The following is a 24,323-nucleotide window of genomic DNA, read 5'->3' as shown; positions in this document are numbered from 1 at the left end:
AGGGTACTAATTTTATACATTAGTTTTACATCTGTAACTTTAAATTACCTGTTTGTCATAGTTTTTCCATTGATTCTTAGAGGGTTTAAAGAAATATAGTCATATATTTTACATAAAAGAATAATCTCTTCTTTCCAATTTTTAAGTTTCAAATACTTTCTCTTATCTAATGTTAATGGCTTATGATCACTAATACATTACCACACTTGCTCTGTTCCTTCTAATATTTCTAAGACTGTCTGCCAGCCTTTCTTAATTGGGATCCCTCTTCTGAACCATTGAACACAAAATGATTTCAGTGACTATTTCTCAATGCCTGCAAGAATAGTACATAACCAGTACTTTTCTAGATGCAGAGGTGAAGTTAATAATTGCATACAAATGGATACTTTACAGCATTAGGGTATTCTCTCCCAGAATGCTGGTTGAGAAAAGCTGTTAGACTATTCAGTATTTATAAATGCTCTTACTAACTATGCTGGTTTTACATATGATTAAAAAATACAATTACCATACAATAATATTCCCATATGTTTGATTTTACAATACGTGTACAAACACCAAGTTAAAATCTTAGGAAACTGTTTATCTTTATCTTAGTCTCCAAAAGTATAATGCACAAATTATAACCACTTGAAAGACAAACCGCAAAGGAAATTGTTAGGCAACACCCAAAACCATTCACGAAAAAAAAAATCTGTAATTTCTCATATATATATAACTATTTGAAGATATGGTAACATCTTACTTGTTTAAAAAAATGCTTTTTTGACTTAATATAGGCTACAAATAATTATCTATTTAACTACAAAATCAACAAGGTTTATCAAAATCAGTATCTGATCCAAATCCTGTATTCTTGAACAGTGATAACCATCTAGATAATCATTTAGAATTTCAACTTTTAAAATTTTGTTTCACTACTGTATATTCTTTCCATTTCATACTGCAGCTTATGACCACTACCTGTTATTTCTAAAGCCTGTACCTTGGTTTGCTTCTAAAAGTTGTGCTATTTTTTTCTTCTGTATGATAATAAATAAATATATTATTTGAAATACTTTTGCCCCTAACAAAAAGACAACTTCTTTTTTTAAGAAAACTTTTCTTTGTATTTACAAATGATTAGTGAAAGTCACAGAGCACCAAAAGACAGTAACTTGTGAGATGCAGAAAACTGATTAAAAAGAAAAAAAAAAAGGCTTCATAAATACCACACCAGTAACAAAGCTTTTTTCTGCATCCTGTTTATACATTTTTTCCCATCATGCACAGGTACCCTTTTTATTTAAGTGAATCAAAAATCAAGCTACAGATTTATGTAGCTTTTAAATCACAGTACAATTCAAAGCTACAACTAATTGTTCAGATTTCTGTTCTCTAAGTTATGAATCCACTTTCCATTCCAATTCAACTTACTAAGGGGGGAAAAAAAGTGAAATCACACTGAAATCTCCTGTATTTTCAGATGATAAAAGATTTTACTCTTGCTATTATACTCAATCTCCTGCTTTTCATTGGGGAAAAAAAATATCCATCACAGTACAACCGAGTTTCACACAGAAGTTTAAATTACCCTTTGCGTGTTAGGAAATGTTTAGAAAAAAAATGTTTTTTTCTAGGAAATCACTTTCACTTGAAAGTGATACTGCAACACTGGGCAGCCTAGAAGGGACAGATGTCTATTTCCATAGCACATTCTCAACTGAGGAACATTTAGATCTAGAGAATATATAAAGAGTGCCATTATTTCTCTTGTTTTTAGTGAATTGAGAATATATGAAAAAATTAATGGTAAGGAAAACTACTTCTCTATACTTCATTTTGTTGAGTGCTTAAAAGTTTTAATCTACTTCCTAAAATTAGCTTTGACTAATTAGGCAAACTCTCAATCAATTTGAGAAGTGTCTCAAAGTTATCTGCTTGCAAATATTTCATTATCATGTAAATATTTAAGTAAAATAAGTTTGCTTTCTTAACAGAAAAACAGACTGAACTGGAATGTCTTAATTTTGTACTTTGGAGCTACCTTGGTTTTTACTGCCTGCCATTAAAAAATGTATATATACATATATATATATATTTGCTTTTAAAAGGCAAAGTCACAATTATTGATTTACTTTAGAAAAATTAGGAAAGAAGCATAATTTTAAAATTACATCACCCAGAGAGATCCAATTAACATTCAAGGATATATATATATATATTCCCCCCATCCTACATGTAAAGAGAAATATATACTTCAGATATGGACGGTTTACAATAATGACTCATACTTATGCATTGCCCTGTATCTTGTCATTTATTGTCACTGAATTAAGACCTTGCTACCTAATAAAACATCCCAAAACTTTATTGACTTAAAACAATAACTGTACTATTATCTTTCATCTAGAACCTGCGAATGCTCTACTACTGACCAAACTTAATAAATCAGCACATGTAGTAGAAACTCAATAATGGAAAAAAAGAAAAGGCCTAAAAATGACTAAAGAAATACTGAAAAATTTTCTTACTCAGAAAATCTTATATACATGATACAGATAAAAATACTAGATTTTTTATATATATATATATATATATATATATATATATATATATATATATATATATATATATAAAAGAGACTCGGAATAAAAGAAAAAGCCAAACCCATAAAAATATTAACATAGCTCTCTTGGCTGGTGGAACTATGGGTAATTTTTTTCTTATTCTTTTTTATATTTTACCAAGTTTCTTTATCAACATAACTATTTCCATAATTTTAAAAAACTACTTTTAAATATGTAATTTTCATTAAATCTTCAGCCTCTCCTCTAAATAGCCACAGCATGCTCATGCTCTACCTGAAAACTGGCTATCACCTGAGGACACTTTTCCTTACAGCATTTTCTCTCCCACACTCCCTGTAATACTGGGACTTATCGGGAGGTTAATGTCCTCCTCACTTATCACTACTACTGTTCCTCCTACCTCTCCCCAACACAGCTCCTTTAAGGCCCATGCCATCAGATTATGCCACCTTCTACCCATCCTAATTACTAGTGATACAATTCTTGATAGCGCCCCTTCAGTCACTGAAGAGTTGAGCAACAGGCTTACTCTCTTTCCATCTCTATGTTTTTCATTACTCTTAATTTAAATATCCATGTGAACAATCCATCCAACATTTGGCCTCTATGTGATGATCTTTTTCTGGATCCACCCCTATGATCAGACCTTAGACCTTAAGATCTCAATTTCAAGCATCTCAATAAACCTTCCTACTTCTGGATTTCTTCCCCCAATCCATCTTTAACACTTTTCCCAGAATTCCAATCCAATCTACTCCCATCACTTTCATTTTCAGAATCTATTATTACCTTTAAATCTTAGTTTCCCATGTCTATAATCCCTGCCTTGCTCCTTTCTCACACTGCCAGTACTCACCCAACAAAACCTCAAACCTTTTAAATCCAGCTCTCTGCCTATTCCATACCTTTTACCAAGTAGCTGAAAAAGACTAGAAAAAAAGAAAAAGAAAAAAAAAAAAACACAACTGTGCTGGTTGCTTTCACTTTAAATTCCTGACCACAAACCTCAAAGTGAGCCCTCAGTGTCGCCAGCAGTCACTGCTCCCCTTTACAGCAAAGGGCCTTGAAAAGGAGTTGACTACAGTTACTTCCATTTCCTCCCCTCCCATTTTCTCTTGAAGCTACTCTGATCAAGCTTACATTCTCATCACTCCTCTAGGCATGTTATCTAAGTTCGCAATTATCAGCCCAAAAGTATTTAATAGGCTTAGTTATTCCTTCTTGTTTAAAACACTTGCTTTACACTGGCTGGCTCCTAAAACAAGGCACGCCCATGTCTCTCCTCGCTCTTCACTGGCCACTCCACTTTCCTCTCCTCTGCTGGAGTTGCCTCTGTTCCCCACCTCCCCTAGGGTTCAGTCCTCCGGCCACTTCTCTCTATCAGTGCTCATTCTCTGGGCAAACTCATCCAATCTCATGGCTTTAAATACCATGCATAAGCTGATGACACCCAAATTTCTATCTTTCACCTCAACCCCTTCCCCAAACTCTAGATACATATACCTGCCACTCTCTGGCCTACTCACTGCCCTCCCCTCTCGCCATTCCTCACACACCAGGCATGCTCCCACCTCAGTGTGTTTACTTGAAGTTCCCTCTATCAGGAATGCTCTTCCTTTGACAAGTTCCAAGCCCCTCTCCTTCAATATTAAGGTCTCTGCTCAAATGTCACTTCATGCAGAGGACTTTCCAAGCCCTTCTAAAATACAGCCCCTTCCCCTACTTCATAGCATTTATCACCATATGATATTACATTATCTATTTCATCTGCTTTATTGACTATACCCCCTCTATCAGAATATAAGCTCCATGAGGATAGGGTATTTGCTATATTGTTTACTGACTAGCACAGAGTGGGCATTAAAACATTTGTTAAATGATTTAAAGATTCGTTAAAGTTTTCTGCTTTATCTACAAGTGGTGGGATTGAAAGGACATTTCAATAGACAAGTTGCACATTTCAATAACGTTTGAGTTTTTTATAATCAACATGTATTACTTTTGATATGAGAACAAAGGAAAAGAACAAGTAAAATTGTTAAAGCTTAACAAAAATGAAAAAGAATCAAATTATATGAATTTGAGAATATATATTTATGTAAACTACTGAGAAAAAGTTTTATAAACAGGTCAGTAGGACTTAGACAAGGATGACACCTAAGTTTTATAGGTTTATCTTGAAAGCCAACTGTAGTTGGTTGTGGCTGCCTGAAGCATTACTCCCTTTAGCTAAGTTGGGTTCAGCAGAAAAGAGGGTTGCTTTCCAGGAAAATGGAAGGGGTAGGAATTGTGGTATTCATGACAGATAAATGCTACTCCATGACTTTAAATCTATATGTGAACTATTTCCAAACCTTTATATTCAGCTGAGTGCTCCCAAGAATTCTGTACTTGTACTTGCACCACCTACTTGAGATCACCATATAAATGTCTAATGAGAGACCTCAAACCTAGCAACAACCAAAACAGAACTTCTGATCAGCAATGCCCTCTGAATCAGATAAAACAACTCTTCCCCTAGTCTTCCCTCTTTCAGTAGAGGAACCTTCATTCACTCAGTTGCTCATGTAAAAACTCTAGAAATTATCCTTAATTTCCCCCCCTTTCACTCAACCCTTCACCTAAACATTCATATCTAGGAGCAGATCCTATTAATAAAGCATTTTCTAACTTTAGCTATGTCTTTCTACCTCCTAGATTATTAGTACCTTAGACCGAGGAACCCTGGTCTCTTATCTGGTCCACTCTAATAACTTTCTAGTTGGTCTGCCTGTGTGCCCTCTTACCCCCTTTTAACCTTATTACTACAAAGCAGCCAAAATTATTTTTAACGATACGAATCAAATAATGTCATCCCCTATTGTTTCCTCCTCCACCTAAAATAAAATCCAAACTCCTAACCCTGGCTAATTTTCCCAGGCCTATCCCTCCAGCTTTATTTCAAAGCACTCTCCCCTTACTCCCTATACTTCTGCTATAATGACCTACTTACAGTGCTAATGTTCTTTCCAGTACAGGGCTTTTATACTAGCTGTTCCTTAGACTAGAATGCTCTCTTTGACACCCTGATCTCAATTTAAATCCTCCCTCTTCAGAAGTCTTCTCTTATGACTCAATCTAAAATGGTACCTCAGTCACTAACATCCCATCTTAACTCTCTGCACAATTAACTGCTAGATACTTGAGTGGTTTATTGATTAATTTGTTTGTGTCTCTCTCTTTTACTATAATGTAAAATCAAAACAGTAGGTTATCTTGTCCTTTCACGACCCTGGTGAGAGGGTCTACTTAATAAATATTTGCTGAAAATAATTTGTATAGCTTTTAATGTGTTATATTTCAGCCAAAAAAAAAAGTTCTCTTGTCCTCTGTGTGTGCGTTTATTTATTTATTCATATTTGTGGAACAACTGAATGGGACTAGAACTAAGTAAGAATTCCCAATTTAGGATTAGAGAAAATAATTCTCTGAGACTGAAAAAACACGAATTTATTTTGATTCAAATCGAAAATGCACCAACTTTTGCCTGGCAGAGTTAGGTGCTGACTTTACAACAATGAAAAAACAGTTTGCCCTCATGGAGCTTAAGGAAGACAATAAGACAGGCTATTTCAACATAGTTGGTAAATGCCACAAGAGGAGTAGCAGGCAGTGCTACAGGTATACTTAACTCCTCCTGGGAGGTAGACGATCAGGAAACGCTTCCTCAAGGAAGTGCCATTTAAACTGAAATCTAATCTCAAGGATGAGAGTTGTGATCTATGCACTTGTGGGAGTGAAGGGGAAAGGAGAAGGGCACTCAGTGTAAGAGTATTTTATTTTGGAGAGAGGAAACACGAGCAAAGCTCAGATTCCAGAAAGCTCATAACATGTTTTCAGGGAACTGAGTTATTTACTGTGGCTGGAGAGCAGAATAGAAATTGAGACAGGGTGAGAGAAAGACTGAAGAGATAAATGGGTAGCAATGTGAAGGCCTACTGAGGAATTCAGACTTTATCCTGAGGGCAAGAAAGCCATGGCAGGATTTAAAGCAAGATTATTTTTCCATGTACCATAATCTTCATTAAAGAAAGATCATTTTGGCCACAATGTGGAAAAGAAATTAGAGGGAGACAGAAAGGTCAATCTCTTCCAAGCAACAAATGATAGGAGAATTAGGATAATAAAAGTGGAGGCAAAAGGAAAATAAAGATTAAAATCCTACTCTAAGAAGTATTAGAACCACAAATTATAACACAAAATAAAATGAACACTGAACATGCAAATAAAGAGGTACAGATGTAAGTTACCAAATCTATCAGGAGTTAAGCTTCATAGAATATGTGAATCCAAGCTGAACTTTCAAGGAAATATATAAGATTTCCAAAGATGAAGAAAAGAGATTCCAAGTTTTATAAAAGATTTTTACATAGCAGAGATGATTCCTAGTACAAATAATTTAAAGAAAATTTTAAAATAATCTTCATGCTTAAAATGTATACTGTATCCTATTTTTTAAGCAAAAATTTAAAAACCTACGTTTATGACTAATTTATAATTTATAAGATTATAATTTCATTGTAATTTTTAAAGTCTATTCTATTCAACTGCAAGCTATAAAAATCGTCAGTTTGCCCTCTAATAGGTCTTTGTTATCATTACAAAGATAGCTTTACTAACAGTAAAATCATATGGATAAATTAGACAAAAACAGTCTAATCAAGACATATCTATATAAATAATTCAAGATTGTGAAATAAAGGCACATAATGTTCCATTACTCTGATAGAAATTAAAATAATAATAAAATAACTTGACACAAATTTAAGAGATAGTAACCATACACTAATTCAGAAAATATTTATTGAGAATTTATACACACTCACACACACTTTTACATACACACTGGTACTATGACAGGCAACAGAGAGCCAGAGCTAAAAGACAGATCCTTCCTCAAGAATTTATAATCTAGATAGGAAGAAGGACATAAATATACTTCAGTAAGCAATTTTATAAGAATTCTACAATGATAATATAACTTTATAAATTTAAAATAGTTCTAGAAGAGATTTTAATATTCTTTTGCATTTGATAGTGCAAAATACAGATGTCAAAGGAATAATATTCTAACATTAATACATTTTATATTTCCAGTGTTCTACTCTACAGATATAGTGTTGGATTTAAGAAAATTACTACTGATTTGGTTTACAGAAGATCAATTACCAAATACCAAAAAGAAATATCAAACCCTAGGTAAACACAGAAAAAAACAGTAAGATGAAAAAAGAAATAATCTATGTAGGAATTTGTTAAAGACCAAAAAACCCCCAACATATTAATAATTTAGATCTGTAATTTAAGTAGTATATTTATCACCTCTCATTTTAATACCTGAAAGTAACATACCAACACTTACCTTACAACTATGAGCATGGCTATAAGGATTGAACAAATAGGGTCTGCTATCATTAGACCAAAATTCTGCATCATGATGGCAGAGACAATTACACCGATACTCCCAAGTGTATCTGCTAGAATGTGTAAAAATACACCTAGAAATAAAGCATAATGAAAATCAAAATAACATTTTCTGATCAACTGAAAATGCAAATATTTCTTAAAACTATATTCTTTATTTTATATATAAAAAACTAAATACCAATTTGAAAATCAGTAAGAATGCAGATTCACTGTTTAGTAAAGAAGTAATATTGATAGTGCCTTTGGGAATTGAAATAATCTTTCCTTTTAAAAAACAGCAGGGGTTAAAATATTTGACTCATAAGTTATGCTTGCTCTTAATGATCCTTAGTATTTTGCTATAATATAAATGAAGAAGTAGAGAAATAACTGATTTAAAAAATTTTTTGTGCACATTCATCTCTGGTTAAGAGTCCAGAAGTTAATTAATAATTTGTTAGAAGAAAACTGCATTAGGCTGAAAGAATCAGTCAAGAAAACATTGTTTATAACTACAAATATAATATATGTACACACAGAGCCCTCTGCTGGTAATTAAAATTATTACCATTTGAGACTAGAATTTCCTATGGACCATACTGCTAATCCTGGTAATTATCCTGAAGGTATTGTTACCTAAATTTACACACTAAACTCAAACCTGATATGAAAGAAAGTAAAGATTTGAATATTTTAAATTGGATGTAAATATATTTTGAACTTTTAATAATTAAATATTATATTAGTAGGATACTGATACTCTGCCCAAGAACCTAGATATATTAACATTTAATAATTGATACTTGACTGGAAAACCAATTTAAAAAATGTCAAAAATTAAGTTTAGTATACATTATTAAAAAAAATTTTAACTAAGACAAATTATTCAACATTTAGATCTGTAAGAGGTAAAATTTACTGTATAGCAAAACACTGTATCTTAAACAAACCTCAACCACATGTTGCTAGAAATAGAACATTCTTCAACAGCATTAACTACTCTATCTGAAAAGAAATATCTAATGTGTGAAACCATGTGTCTACTTTAGAAATACTTATTTTTCTTTTTTATTATTCAATAAGCAATTAAAGGTAACCCAATTATATTTTAGGTATAAAACAGATTTATTTAATCTTGAAAACACTTTCTAATAATTTTAAAATGGACTATTAACAAGTTGTTAATTGAATCTTAACACACTCTATGAAAATATGCTTCAATCAATCTGCTAATGTGGAATTTTATATCATGTATTAATACCAAATGTAATTGATTCCTCAGTACCTAATATGCTTTTTCATTTGTACACAGTATTGACCTTTACAACTCTTCAAAAAGTTAACAGCTCTTTTTTCTGTAACAAAAAATATGTTACAAGCACACTTATTAAAAAAATATTCTATTTCTCTATGGTGTTTCAAATAACAAAGAATTAAATAGATTAATAAATGTTGGGACCACTTTAAGTTTTAAAATTAAAACTGGAGGAAGATACACATGGAAGTGGATTGAGGGTCCCTAACCTTCAAAACTCTTAAGTGATATGTGATTTTAAATTTTTATACATTCTTCAATCGATGTTTTGGTAGGACCAGAATTGAAAACAGCTCTAAACACTGAAAGGAAAAAGAAAAGAATCCTTTGTTCTTGATTTTCCTTTGATTGGCAAGTCCCTGGCTACATCTTATTTGCTGACCTGAAAACTGGCTTTACTAGCAAGTGTCATTAACTAACTAAGCCCTTCTTACTTTCCAGTAACTGTTTCAAGAAAATCACTACAGAGAGAAATCTAAACTAACATGTTTAACTTATATAAAAGTTAAAACCCTTAAAAGACTTGGTAGGATACTGATATTTTAACTGCCCAAGAACCTACAAAGCCAGGGGTCATATTGAAAATGCAGCAAATAACTGAAAAATTCAGTAAAGTCAGTTTTTCACATGTGAGTATCTATATGGAAAAATTTTAGTACCTGGAAGTTATCCTAACCTTCAGCTTTCTACTGGGCTGCTTTAGCCAGTTAATGGATACTCTGAAAATACAAGCTAATTTTCACAACAGCTTGTATAAAAGATAATTAGAAATGCAAATCTGACCTCCCTTCCCTCAATTTGTGATGATTTCCAAGACTAAAACTAAATTCTTATTATCAAGGCTAAATTTGTAGCATTGGATACAGATGCATTACATATGCATGATTACAAGCTATCTCAGCAAATGCTGTCCTAAAACAATTCTGTGTATTTCACAAATGGAAAACTAGTCACTACAAGACACATTTAAGCCTCCTGAAATAAGCTCTTCAGTATGGAGGAACATATTCACAGTGAAAAAATAAAAAGAACTGTATCAAAGAATAGAGGAGAAAATAAAAATAAGTACAGTTGAAGTTGGATCACAAGCTCGTGAGAAAGTCAAACTGCAGTCAAAAGTTAGTAAAGGCAGGACTATGGGGCGCTGCAAATTAGGAACTGTGACAGTGACGTTTATATGGAAATCCAGAGCCAAAGATTGGTTCACATCCCAAAAAAGAAACTACCATAGTTCATAGACAAGACTGATTTTCTCTAGCTTGTAAAATTCTGTAATATATCAGTTTACATAATATGTAAGCTACTCTTTAGGTGATGCCTATGGATATGAGAAAGATCTCCCTTTGCATTATTTTTAAAAAAAATATAATAGACTTTACTTTTGAGAGCAGTTTTAGGTTCACAGCAAAACGAAGTGGAAGATAGAGATTTCCCTTGCGCCCCCTGTTCCAACTCAGGCATAGCCTCCCTCATTGTCAACCTTCCCCACCAGAGTAGTATATTTGTTACAACTGACACATCATTATGACCCAAGTTCATAATTTACATTAGGATTCACTCTTAGCTCTGTACATTATTTGAGTTTGGATACATTACATTTTTAGTATTAAATTTTTCCACAACATAAATACATGTTGAATATTATTCTTGGAAAAATTATTTAGTAATTCTACAAAGGCAAACATACTATTATTTATTACTAATATATTTATTACTAAATATTACGGTGTTATTAGAGTCACTGGCATGAGTATTTATTTAGATTTAAGCAGTATAGTTTCTGAATATTTTAATCCTCTTATTAAATCTGAGAAAACAGCCTAGTGACAGTTAAAAGAATATCTGCTAATATACCTAATAGTATATATTAAAAAATTGACTAGGAAGGCTAACATTTTAAACACAAATACTGTGTTATACATTTTTCTTAAAGGACAACTTCAGATAGCTCAAAACTACGAAACAGGTTTCATAAAACTGAGAAATATACAAATTGCTTGTCATACCTTGTAAAATCTGTCTACTGGGTCCTGTTGTTTCTTTTAAGCAGGGGCCATCTGTAGAGAGTTAAGTTAAATTATTTTAAAACATGTCTTCATTCCTGATTCAATTTTTGCAATTCAGAGTACTTTTCATTCAAATGTATCGTGAAGGATGCATGACTATATAGCCACATCAGACCTACAAAATTATTTTTAAAATTTAATATGGTAATTAAATGAAGATAGACATAGGAAATTTCAAACTGCATCAACAGTACAGAGTATTTAGGAAATTATTATATTAAGCAATCTGGTAAAAAACCCCAGTAAATTAAAAACATTGAGTCTTCTAATATTCAAAACATACCTTACAGAGCCTGCTGCACCAATTTTACAATTGGAAAATCCAGAAAAAATAAAACTACTGCTTGATATTATAAGAAGACCAAGAAATGAAGCCAGGACAGCATCCAGGAAAACTGGACTATGGCAAACAGTTTCCCAACAGCTTCTAGAGGAATGAGGCAAGCTTTTCATACGGAAGAGATAAAAATACTTTTTCATATTGCCTTTATAATGACGAAATGAAGAAATACTGCAAGTTTTACACTTAAATACTTGGAAGATTACTAATCAGCTTTAACATCAAAGCAGAAAATACAGGTAAACAATGTAAAAGATCAGCAATATTTGTTATGGGATCATCAGGTGGACTGATGAGCTTTCTGATCATGACTAACAGAGTCATGGTTCTTGGCCCACAGCACCAAAGAGTGGACACACTCTTCTTCCTACATCTTTGATGGAACACTGTAACAATGCCAGAAGAAGTATAAAAGCATAAGGCTACACAATGACTTCATGGCACTGCTGCGTGGAGAGAAAGATGGAGCTACCTTGAAAATCCTGATAGTCAAAAGTGTAACTCTTCTAAAAATCCAGCTCCTGATCAGAGCATGAGATTTCTGTCTCTACACAGTTGGTCAAGATAAAGACAGTCTCTTTTTTTTCCTTTTCCATTATGGTTTATTATAAGATATTGAATACAGTTTCCTGTGCTATACAGTAGGACTTTATTGTTTATCTACTTTATATATAGTAGTTTGTATCTGCTAATCCCAAACTCCAAATTTATCCCTCCCCCACCCCCTTTCCCCTATGGTAACCATAAGTCTGTTTTCTATGTCAGTGAGTCTATTTCTGTTTTGTAAATAAGTTCATTTGTGTCATATTTTAGATTCCACATATAAGTGATATCATATGATATTTGTCTTTCTCTTTCTGACTTACTTCACTTAGTATGATAATCTCTAGGTCCATCCACATTGCTGCAAATGGCATTATTTCATTCTTTCTTATGGCTGAGTAGTATTCCATTGTGTATATATACCACATCTTTCTTATCTATTCATCTGTTGATGGACATTTAGGGTGCTTCCATGTCTTGGCTATTGTAAACAGTGCTGCTATGAATATTGGGGTGCATGTTATCTTTTTGAATTAGAGTTTTCTCCAGATATATGCCCAGGAGTGGGACTGCTGATCATATGGCAACTCTATTTTTAGTTTTTTAAGGAACCTCCATAATGCTTTCCACAGTGGCTGTACCAATTTACATTCCTGCCAACAATGCAGGAGGGTTCCCTTTTCTCCACACCCTCTCCAGCATTTGTCATCTGTAGACTTTTTAATGATGGTCATTCTGAGTGGTGTGAGGTGATACCTCATTGTAGTTCTGATTTGCATTTCTCCAATAGTTAGCGATGTTAAGCATCTTTTCATGTGTCTATTGGCTATCTGTATGTCTTTGGAGAAATGTCTATTTAGGTTTTCTGCTCTTTTTTTTTAATTGGGTTTTTGTTTTTTTGTTATTGAGTTGTATGAGCTGTTTGTATATTTTGGAAATTAAACCCTCGTCGGTCTCATTGTTTGCAAATATTTTCTTCCAGTCTGTAGGTTGTTTTTTCGTTTTGTTTATGGTTTCCTTTGCTGTGCAAAAGCTTATAAATTTGATTAGGTCCCATTTGTTTACTTTTGCCTTTATTTCTATTGCCTTGGGAGTCTGACCTAAGAAAACATTGGTACAATTTATGTCAGAGAATGTATTGCCTGTGTTCTCTTCAAAGAGTTTTATAGTGTCATGTCTTATATTTAAGTCATAAAAATAACATTTGGTGATATGTTATGTAATTTTTGGAATGTAATTCTGAAGGTATTCAAAGAATTAACTGAAACTGCTATAAAAGAATTCCTTATATTTAAAGTTTCTTAGTATTGATACTTACATTATAAGGATGGAAAATAGGAACAGAATTGATGCCAAACCTGTTTTATGCTAAAAAGTGTTATTTATCCATAAACTAACTGAGAAAAAAAGACTTCCAGTCATATCATTAAGATATGCATTTCAGGGACTTCCCTAGTGGTGCAGTGGTTAAGAATCCGCCTGCCAATGCAGGGGACATGGGTTTGACCCCTGGTCTGGGAAGATCCCACATGCCATGGAGCAACTAAGCCCATGTGCCACAACTACTAAGCCTGAACTCTAGAGCCTGCAAGCCATAACTACTAAACCCACATGCCACAACTACTGAAGCCCATGTGCCAAGAGCCCATGCTCCACAACAAGAAGCCACTGCAATGAGAAGTCTGCGTGCCACAACTAGAGAAACCCCATGTGCAGCAATGAAGACCCAACACAGCCATATAAAAAAAGAAAAAGATATGTATTTCAAATAAAATGTTGCTTTTTTATGTTTATATACATATCAAAAATCAAAATAGAATTATTTTCATTGACTTTATACTACTAAAAGCTACAATAACTCCATCCAAATGTTTAAATGTTGTCTTATGTTCCTAAGAAATAAAATATTTTAATTTATATACATATTTTATTGCCAAGAAATATAACAGATGGTCAACTAAGGACTTAAATATACTCCATTTTATAAAATTCTGAAAAGGAAGTGGATAGAAATGAGAATTCGAGGAGAAACAGGATGCTGTAAAATTTATAACTGTTTATGCATTTTTGAATGGGTGACAGTGGGTCTCAAATCACTAAGGTATTAGAGTCCACTGACTGACTATATTCAATAGAGTAATATGCAAGTTTCATTCTAAAATATAATCTATAAGGTATCAGAAATTACATTCTTTGCAATTATTTAAAGAAACAAATTTTTTTAGAAATCATCTTAAAAATGTGAGCAATATACAGTTTTTCAAAATTATTTTGGGATGCATGTGAGCAAGAAACTTACAAGAGCAGGTTTTAAAGCATATCAGTGCAATAGTTGCAAAAATATAGCAAATGTTAGAGACTGAAAAAATTAGGGGCTTAGTATTCAATCTATAAGGCCCATTTCATATTTTCAAATTGAAAGCTTTAGGATTTGGTCTGTGTGCCAAGTACAGACAATTTTTAAGCATATAATTTATTTAAAGATTAATCAAACGGTATCACCTAATCAGCTTCTATCTATTAATCTATATTCTAAAATTTCGTGAATAAACTATTTAAATATAATTTTAAAATACAATGTTAATTAAGTTGATAAATACCTTATAACTTAGTACCCAGTACTATATAAGTTAGCATATAAAGATTTCTAAGGAAACATGGAGGTAAATATCAGGTGATAGCTATCAAAATTACAAGAAAAATGTGAAAAATTGAAAACTCCTGTTATATTTTTATAAGCCTATATATATGGCATAAAAGGCCTCATTATACTTCAAAAAACTCATTTGCTAAAATGTAATAGTTCCTCATTCACTGACACTCATTTAAAATAGTGGCATTTTATTATGATAAACTCACTGAAGAAAGCTACATTCACTGCCTATGCCAAGTTAATTTCATTATATACTAAAAATAAACTAGTCCAGGAAACCATTCAGTCTGACTCATTAGAAAGAAACTTGATTACAATATTTTGAACAGATTATTTCAACTACAAAAATTAATCTACGCAATTTCTGTTTATTTAAAAAGCTGTCCACTTGAAAGTATTTAGGCTGTACTCACCATGAGAATGAAAGAGTCCATGTCCATGAGCATGATCATGGCTATGTGCAGCACCATGTTTCAATTCATGACTATGGCAATGATCTCCATGGCCATGTGCCTGATCCAGAGCACCGTTAAAGAGGGAATGACTGTGTCCATGGCCTAAAAACAAAGAGTGTTAGAACAAAAGCTATGTAAAAATATATTATTTAATGGTTACAATAATACTAACATTAGTGAAAAGAATTAGCTCTAAAACCAGATTCGATTCAATAAACATTTACCTGTAGAAAGTGCTACAGATTCATTAAAACAATAATGAGTTTCTAGTATAAAGTACAGGAAGGAAATAAAAGCATGGAAGGAAGTGGTAGACTTTACTGGAGATGAAAATAAGTGAGAAGTACACAGAAATATCTAAAGAGATTACACAATGTTGTTCATCCATTCAAGAAGTACTTATTTGGAACACATTATGTTACAGCATCATTCTAGGCACTGGGGATAAAGCAGTGAACAATACAGAAAAAAATCTTGGCCAAAACTTTGCCAAGTACTATTATACATATTAACAAAGATAAAACAATGCATGCATATGGTCACATTAGGGCAGAGGCAGAGAAGCAGCTGCATTTGGTAAAAGGATCAGTAAAATTAAAGCAGGTAGATTCCTTAGGGGGATAAAAAGCACAAAATAGTGGGGAATCATTTCTCTATAGCAGACCTAAATACTAAACCATCATAGAAACATCTTCTACAAACTATTCCAAAGCATAGAAAAAGATTGGATGTTACCTAATTCAAAAATATCACTTATATTTACAAAAATCCTAAATACCAGAAAATCAAATTCAGCATTCCATTACATGAAAAACCATGAATAATGGAGAAATCAACTTCCAGAATGGTGGACAGAGGATGTGGGCAAACTGGCTCTCCTAAAACAACAAAAATATGTGGAACACAACTAAAAAATTTCAGAACTCTGACAATTAACCAAAACCACAAAAGGAACTGAAAATCATCTACCCAAGAAACTACCAAATCTCAGTAAGATAGCAGGGTCTTGATGTTTTAACTTGGGGCTATGCCATTCCACTTCCTGCCTCAGCTCAGTTGAGATCAGCCAAAAGCCATCAGCTGTGCAGACAATGGAGAGATCTGATTTCTTCTGAAGCACTTAAAAGCACCATGTCCAGAGCACAGTCAATATTTTGTCCAAACTTGCAGTTCCCTGAAAAAATCTCTATTTTCAATATGGTAACTATCAGCCTCAGAATTCAGCTTTGAGAATTCAATAGCCACACACTGCAGGAAATGAATTAATCCAAGGATGTCATACAACAGAAAAAAAAACTACAATAATATCAGCAACAACAAACTCTGAGAGGGTGAAGGAATCTGATATCAGTGTCATTTTAATATAAAAGGTCCAGTTTTCAACAAAAAAATTGTAAGACATGGGAAAAAAAGAGAAAAGTATGCCATATATACAGGAGAAAAACCAGCCAAGAGAAAATATTCCTGAAGGGGACTCAGATTTTGAACTTAATAAACAAAAACTTTAGATCAGCTCTTATAAATATGGTCAAAGAACTAAAGGAAACCATGTCTAAAGGATGCAAGTATAATAATGACTCATCAAGTAGAGAAAATTAATAAACAAACAGAAATTATCTATCTATTAGAAAACCAAACAGTGGACTTCCCTGGTGGTGCAGTGGTTAAGAATCCGCCACCTGATGCAGGGGACACAGGTTCAAGCCCTGGTCCAGGAAGATCCCACATGCCGTGGAGCAACTAAGCCCACGTGCCACAACTATTGAAGCCTGCATGCCTAGAGCCCATACTTTGCAACAAGAGAAGCCACCACCATGAGAAGCCCGTGCACCGCAACGAACAGTAGCTCTCATACTGCAATGAAGAGTAGCCCCTGCTCGCCACAACTAGAGAAAGCCTGCGTGCAGCAACGGAGACCTAACATGGCCAAAAGTAAATAAATAAAATAAATTTTAAGAAAAAGAAAAGAAAAGAAAACCAGGGGCTTCCCTGGTGGCGCTGTGGTTGAGAGTCTGCCTGCCGATGCAGAGGACACGGGTTCATGCCTTGGTCCGGGAGGATCCCACATGCCACGGAGCAGCTAGGCCCATGAGCCATGGCCACTGAGCCTGCGCGTCCGGAGCCTGTGCTCCGCAACGGGAGAGGCCACAGCAGTGAGAGGCCCACGTACCACAAAAAAAAAAAAAAAAAAAGAAAACCAAACAGAAACCCTGGAGTTAAAAAAAATAATAACTAAAATAAAATATCCACTTTAGAAGGGATCAGCCAGAGATCTGGGCTGCAACAACAGCAAACTTGAAGATGGATCAATAGAGATTATCCACTCTGAAAAGCAGGGAAAGAAAAGAAAATCAAGAAAAATGAACCTTAGAGACCTGTGAAAACATCAAGTATACCAAATTAAGTATAAAGGGAGTCCCAAAGAGAGAAGAGAAAGAAAAAGAGATAGAAAAAGTATCTGAAGAAATAATGGCTGAAAACTCCCCAAATTTGATGAAAAATATTATCTACACATTCAAGAAGCTCAGGAAACTCCAAGTAGAATAAACTCAAATAGAGCCATATCTAAAGACATTGCAGTCAGATGGATGAACATCAAAAAGAAATCTTGAAAACTGAATAGCAAGATAAAAATGACTTATCACATACAAGAGAACTTGAACAAGATGAAATGCTGACTTCACCACAAAATCATGGAGGCCAAAAGACAATCGGATGACAAAACTAAAATAAAAAAAGACTCAACCAAGAATTCTAAGTTCAACTAAAGTCTCCTTTAAATATAAAGGAAAAATTAGACACTTCCACATAAAGTATTCCCTACAAATGAAATGAAAGGACGCTTAAACAGTAACTCAAATCCACACAAAAAAATAAAGAACACCAGTAAAGGTAATTATGAAAGAGAGGATAAACATATTTTTTTATTTGTAACTTGCTTCTTCTCCTATACATTTTATTCAGTTGGCCAAAAAGTTCGTTCAGGTTTGTCTGTAACATCTTAAAGAAAAACCCAAATGGACTTTTTGGCCAACCCAATAAAAGACAATTGCATAAAGCAATAATTATAAAACTGTATCGATAGGCTTAAAACATAAAACGTGTAATTCATCTGACAATAATAGTACAAAGAAGAGAGATGGGAATCGAGGTATATCAGAGCAAAGTTTTTGTGTATTATTAAATTACTATTAATCTGAATTATTAAGTTACTATTAATCTGTTTTAAGTTAAGATGATACTTGTAATCCCCAGGGCAACAGTTAAGAAAATAACTAAAAAATATACAGTAAAAGAAAGAAAATTAAAAAGGTACACTAAAAAATATCTATTTAATTTAAAAGACAAGAATCGAGGAACAGAGTAACAAAAAGGACAAAAGATACAAACAACAAATATTAAGATGGCAGACATAAATCCTACCTTAGTAGTAATTACATAAAATGTAAACTTTTTAAAAACCCCAATCAAAAGGCAGAGGTTGTCAGAATGGATTTAAAAAAAAAATGATCCAGCTGTATTCTGTCAGCAAATTCTAGATTCAAAGACACAAATAAGTTGCAAGTAAAAGGACAGAAAGAAAAGTATACCAATACCACGCATTATGGCGTGTGCGTGCCATAATGGCTATCATAATACCATAAGCTAGAAATTATTGTGAGAGAAAAAGAACATCTTATATAACAAGTTCAACCCCTCAGGAAGATATCCCACAGTTATAGAAATATATGAACTGAACAACGTATCTCCAAAATACATAAAGCAAAAACTAAAAAAATTAACTGGGAAAATAAAGAACAATAGTAGTTGAAGACTTCAATACCCTACTTTCAATAATGGATAGATAACTAGGCAGAAGATCAACAAGGAAACGGAAGATTGAACAACTATGAACAAATCAGACCTAACAGACAGCTACAGAACACCCCACCTAACAACAGCAGAATACATATTCTTCTCACATGTACATGGAAGAGTCTCCAGGACAGACCAAGTGCTAGGTCATAAAACAAGACTCAATAAAACTTTTAAAATTTGAAATGATAAAAAGTATGTCATCTAATCACAATGAAATTAAATCAGAAATCAACAACAGAAGAAAATTAGGGAAATTCACAAATATGAAAAAAATCGAAAAACACACCCCTGAATAACTAATGAATCAAAGAAGAAATCAGAAGGGAAATTTCAAAATACTTTGAGATGAACAAAAATGAAAACATGACATACCCAAACTTACATTATAGCAATGCTTAGAAAAAAATTTTTAGTTATTATGCCTGTGCTAAAAAATTTTTTTAAAAAATCAAATCAATAATCTAATCTTCCACCTTAAAAAAATTAGAAAAAGAAAAAAATTAAACCCAAAAGCAAGGAGAAGAAAGTGCATGATAAATATTACAGCAGAAATAAAATGAAATGAAGACAAGAAAATCAATGGAGAAAAACTAACAAAACCAAAGGGAAAAATAACTAGACTGACCAAAAAAAAAAAAAAAAAAAAGAGAGAAGGCAAAAATTGCTAAAATCACTGCTGATCTTATGAGAAAAAAAAAGGCACACTTTTAAATACATATCTATAAACAGTAATAAGTCATTTAGATGAAATGGACAAATTCCTAGAAACACACAAACTGCTGAAACTGACTCAGTAGGAAACAGAAATCATAATAGACCTATAACAAGCAAAAAAACTCAATTAATAATTTTAGAACTGCCAACAAAGAAAAGCCCAGGATTTACAAGTGAATTCTGCCAAACATTTAAAAAGTACAGGTACCTCACAAACTCTCCCCCAACTATGCCCTCCAAATAACAGAAGAGAAAGGAACATTTCCCAACTCATTATATAAGGCCAGTATTACCCTGATACCAACACCAGCCAAAGATATCAAAAGAAAACTACAGACAAATATCCCTTAAGAATATAAACACAAAAGTCCTCAACAAAATGCTAGCAAACAAAATCTAGCAATATGTCAAAAGGATTATAAACCATGGCCAAATGGGATTTATCCTAAGAATGCAAAGCTGCTTTAATATCTGAAAATCAAGCAATGTAATATACCATATTAATAGAATAAAGGGTAAAACCCAACTGATCATCTTCAAAAATAAAGAAAAAAAATCACTAATAAAATCCAATACCCTTTCATGATGAAAACGCCCAGTAAACTAGGAATAAAAAGAAAACTTCCTCAATCTAAAGGGCATTTCTGAAAAACTCATAGCTAACACAGCTAAAATCATATTTAATAAAGAAAGACTGAATGCTTTCACCCTAAAATCAGGAAAAAGAAAAGAATGTCCATTCTCACTACTTCTATTTAACACTGTAGGATCTGGCCAGGGCATTTAGACAAGTTAAAAAAAAGGCATTCAGATTGGCATTCATCTGGGCCTTCAGCAAGTCACAGTAGTAACATCAAAGATCACTGATCACAGATCATTATAACAAACATAATAATAATGAAAAAGTTTGATATATTGCAAGAATTACCAAAATGAGACACAGAGACATGAAGTGAACAAATGGTGCTGGAAAAATAGTGCTGATAGGTTTGATGCAAGGTTGCCACAAACCTTCAATTTGTAAAAAATGCAAAATCTGCAAAGCTCAATAAAATAAGGTATGCTTGTATTTAGAAAATTCTAAAGAATCCACCAAAAACCTATTAGAATAATGAGCTATTTCAGCAATGTGGCAGGACACAATATCAATATACAAAAATGAGCTGTATCCCTTATCCCATTTTGCAGTCCAAAGAAAACAATCCCACTGATAATGGCAGCCAAAAAAACAGAAGTCCTACAAGTAAAGTTAACAAAAGAAGTGTGAGACTTGTACCCTAACAACTACAAAACATTGTTGCAAGAAACTAAAGAAGCTACAAATAAATGGAAAGGCATCCCATGTTCATGGATCAGGAGACTTAACATTGTTAGATGACAATAATTCCCAAATTGACCTACAGATTCAGTACAATCTATCAAAACTCCAGCTGCCTTTTTTTGGGCAGAAATTGACAAACTGATCCTAAAATTTATATGGAAATGCAAGAAGAGACCCAGAGTAGCCAAAACAACCTTAAAAAAGAATAAAATTGGACAATTTACATGTTCCAATTTCAAAACGTACCCAAAAGCTACCTTAATCAAGACTGTGTGGTTCTAGCCCTAAGGACAGACATATAGATCCATGAAGTGGAATTGAGAGTCCAGAAGTAAACTCTCAATTGATTGTTGACAAGGGTGCCAAGACAATTCAACAGAGAAAAAACAATCTTTTTAGCAAATTCTGTTGAGAAAAGCAAACATTTATATACAAGAAAATGACATTGGACCCAGACCTCACACCATACACAAAATTGACACAAAATGGATCGCAGACCTAAATTTTAATGCCCAAATTTAAGGACGGTTCCTCATGAGAAAATCTATCAATGTAATTACTAATTTTAAATTAACTAAAGCAGGAAAAAAAATGATTACTTCAATAGATGCAGAAAAAAAAGAAATATCCTTAACTTGATAAAGCAGTTTTATCAGAAACAGACCACAAACATCAGACCCAATAGTAAAACTTTAGTAGCATTCTTTTATTAAAGCAATGGATCTGAACCTTTACTGCACACTGAAGTTGACTGGAGAGCTTCAAAACATGCTGATGTTTGGGTCTCTTCCTTCAGAGATTCTGATGTAAATATTCTGGGGTTAAACCTGGGCATCAACGTTTCTTTAAAAGCTACCCAGGTGATTATCCAGGTTGACACAATGATATAAGCTATAAGTATTTCTAATGAACACTGTTCTAGAGGTCCTGGCTATGTAATTAAGACAAGCAGGAATAATAGTTTTCATTCTTAATAGTGAGAAAAACTTTTCAAATACCTAAAAATGAACCAAATGAAAAATATAAAGATCTTTATTAAAGTGCCTAAGACAATTTAATAAAGGACTCAAAATATAATATAAGATGTTAATTCTCCACAATTAAACATAAAGACAATGCATTCCCGATCAAATCCCAAAAAGATTTTTCATAAAACTTGACTAGCTGATGAAAAATACCAAATGAGCAAGACAGGCCCAAACAACTCTGGAGGAAAAAAAAAGAGAGAGAGATGGGATTAACCCTACCAGATATTAAAACATAAAGTTTACAGAAATTATTCCAGCGTGATAGTGGGGTGGCCAAAAATAAACAGGCCAGATCTGATATATAAAGCAATTTAATATAGGGTAAAAGTGTCCTTTTATATCAATGATGTAAAGAGCAGATTAATAAATGGTGCTTAGAAAACTGCTTATTCATTCACACTGAGAAAAAAAAGTCCTAACTCACCCCATCACAAAAATAAATTACATACAGATGAATGACCAAAGTAGATGGGAAAAAACCATAAAACCAAAATTTTCACAGCGTTAAATAATAAGAGAATATGTTTATGACCCAGGGACAGAAAACTCCTTAAACAAAGCAGAAAACATACCACAAAATATATGACAGAAAAACTAGACTATATCCAAATTTAAAACCCCTATATAAAAGCTTAAATAGACAAGCCATAGACTGGGAAAAGATATTTGCAACACATAAAACAAAGAATTAGTATACAAAATATATTAAAAATGCTTGTAAGGGGATTAACAATAAGAAAAACAGGCAAAAAAAAAAAAAAAAAAGGGACAATTCCAGAAAAGGAAAAAATCTGAATGGCCTAAAAACATACAGAAAGATTTTCAACCACACTACTAGGCAAAGAAATACCAAACAAAATGATACCATTTTAATCAAAATATCACCAAAATGGTTTTAAACCCATAATATTAAGTTTTGATATGGGTGAGAGAATACTAGTACTTGAATTTTTTGCTGGGGTAAAAGGGAATGAGTCATTTGGAGGGCAAATTGCTAACATCTATTGAAACTAAAAACTAGATATCCTGTGTTCCAGCAATTCTACTCATATTCCAGCAGACTGCAATTCAAAGAACTTTCTGTGATGATGGAAATCTTCTATATTTGCTGTCCAAATGGTAGCCCTATGTGGCTACTGAGCACTTGAAATGTCATTAGTATAACTGAGGAACTGAATTCTTAATTTTATTAAATTTAATTAACCATAATGTAAACTTAAATAGTCACATGTGACTAATGACTACTGTATAGGATAGCACAGCTTTGGAAAAACCCTTGCATGTGTTCACAAGGATATGCTTCATATGGAAGTGTGAAAAACAAGAAACGACTTAAATCCATAGAAGACTGGTTAAATAAACCATGGTAACCCACACCATGGAGTTTTGTATTCCTGTTAACAAGAGAAGGTACACTGATGGATACCAGGTGGAAGGATCTCAAAGACAGATTTTATGATAAATTTCATACCCCCATACACTGTAACTTTTTAGTAACTAGATTTGTACTGTGGTTTTGATATTTGTTTTATATAAATGATATCATACTAAACAGATGAGCTACAGAGGTCTGGAGTATCCACACCAAGCTGATAACATGTACAACTCTGAGAAGCCACTAAGAGGGAGGGGCATGGAGAAGCGGGAAGGATTGTTCAGAAAGACATTAATATTAGTCTATTAACATATTACTTTCTTTATTAAAAGTCAGTATAGTAAGTTAAACTTTAAAAATTATCAATTTTCAAAAGTGACTAATTATGACAGAAACCAGAAATGAAGAAACAAAGGGTTCTAACCATCATACCAGAGCCATGCGAATGTCCATGACCTCCATGCTTGAAAACAAATATTCCTACTAGGTTTACCACAAACCCAAGAATTGAAACAAGAAGCAGTCTCTCATGGTGTACATCTGGAGGGGCTAATGCTCTCTAGAAAATACAGAATACAAACAAATTGCATTGATATAATTTCTGACTGATCAACTGATAAATTTTTAGTTATTTTCA

At 33.1% G+C, this 24,323-nt stretch overlaps 1 protein-coding gene across 4 annotated transcripts in view; it reads right to left on the bottom strand.

Moving 5' to 3' along the window:
- Nucleotides 1–24,323, bottom strand: part of SLC30A7 (solute carrier family 30 member 7) — a 78,060-nt gene that overhangs the window by 34,974 nt on the left and 18,763 nt on the right. For all 4 annotated transcript variants that reach the window (XM_059056025.2, XM_067040844.1, XM_067040849.1 and 1 more), the window contains 4 exons: nucleotides 24,119–24,245; nucleotides 15,349–15,492; nucleotides 11,340–11,390; nucleotides 7,975–8,110 (listed from right to left, as the gene is read on the bottom strand). In XM_059056025.2, coding sequence (XP_058912008.1) covers nucleotides 7,975–8,110; nucleotides 11,340–11,390; nucleotides 15,349–15,492; nucleotides 24,119–24,245 — 458 coding nt within the window. The remainder of the gene's footprint in view (nucleotides 1–7,974; nucleotides 8,111–11,339; nucleotides 11,391–15,348; nucleotides 15,493–24,118; nucleotides 24,246–24,323) is intronic.

Source organism: Kogia breviceps, chromosome 1, assembly GCF_026419965.1.
Source record: "Kogia breviceps isolate mKogBre1 chromosome 1, mKogBre1 haplotype 1, whole genome shotgun sequence".
Lineage (NCBI taxonomy): Eukaryota > Metazoa > Chordata > Mammalia > Artiodactyla > Physeteridae > Kogia > Kogia breviceps.
The sequence above is the reverse complement of the archived record's forward strand: the minus strand, read 5'-3'. Positions and strand labels throughout refer to the sequence as shown.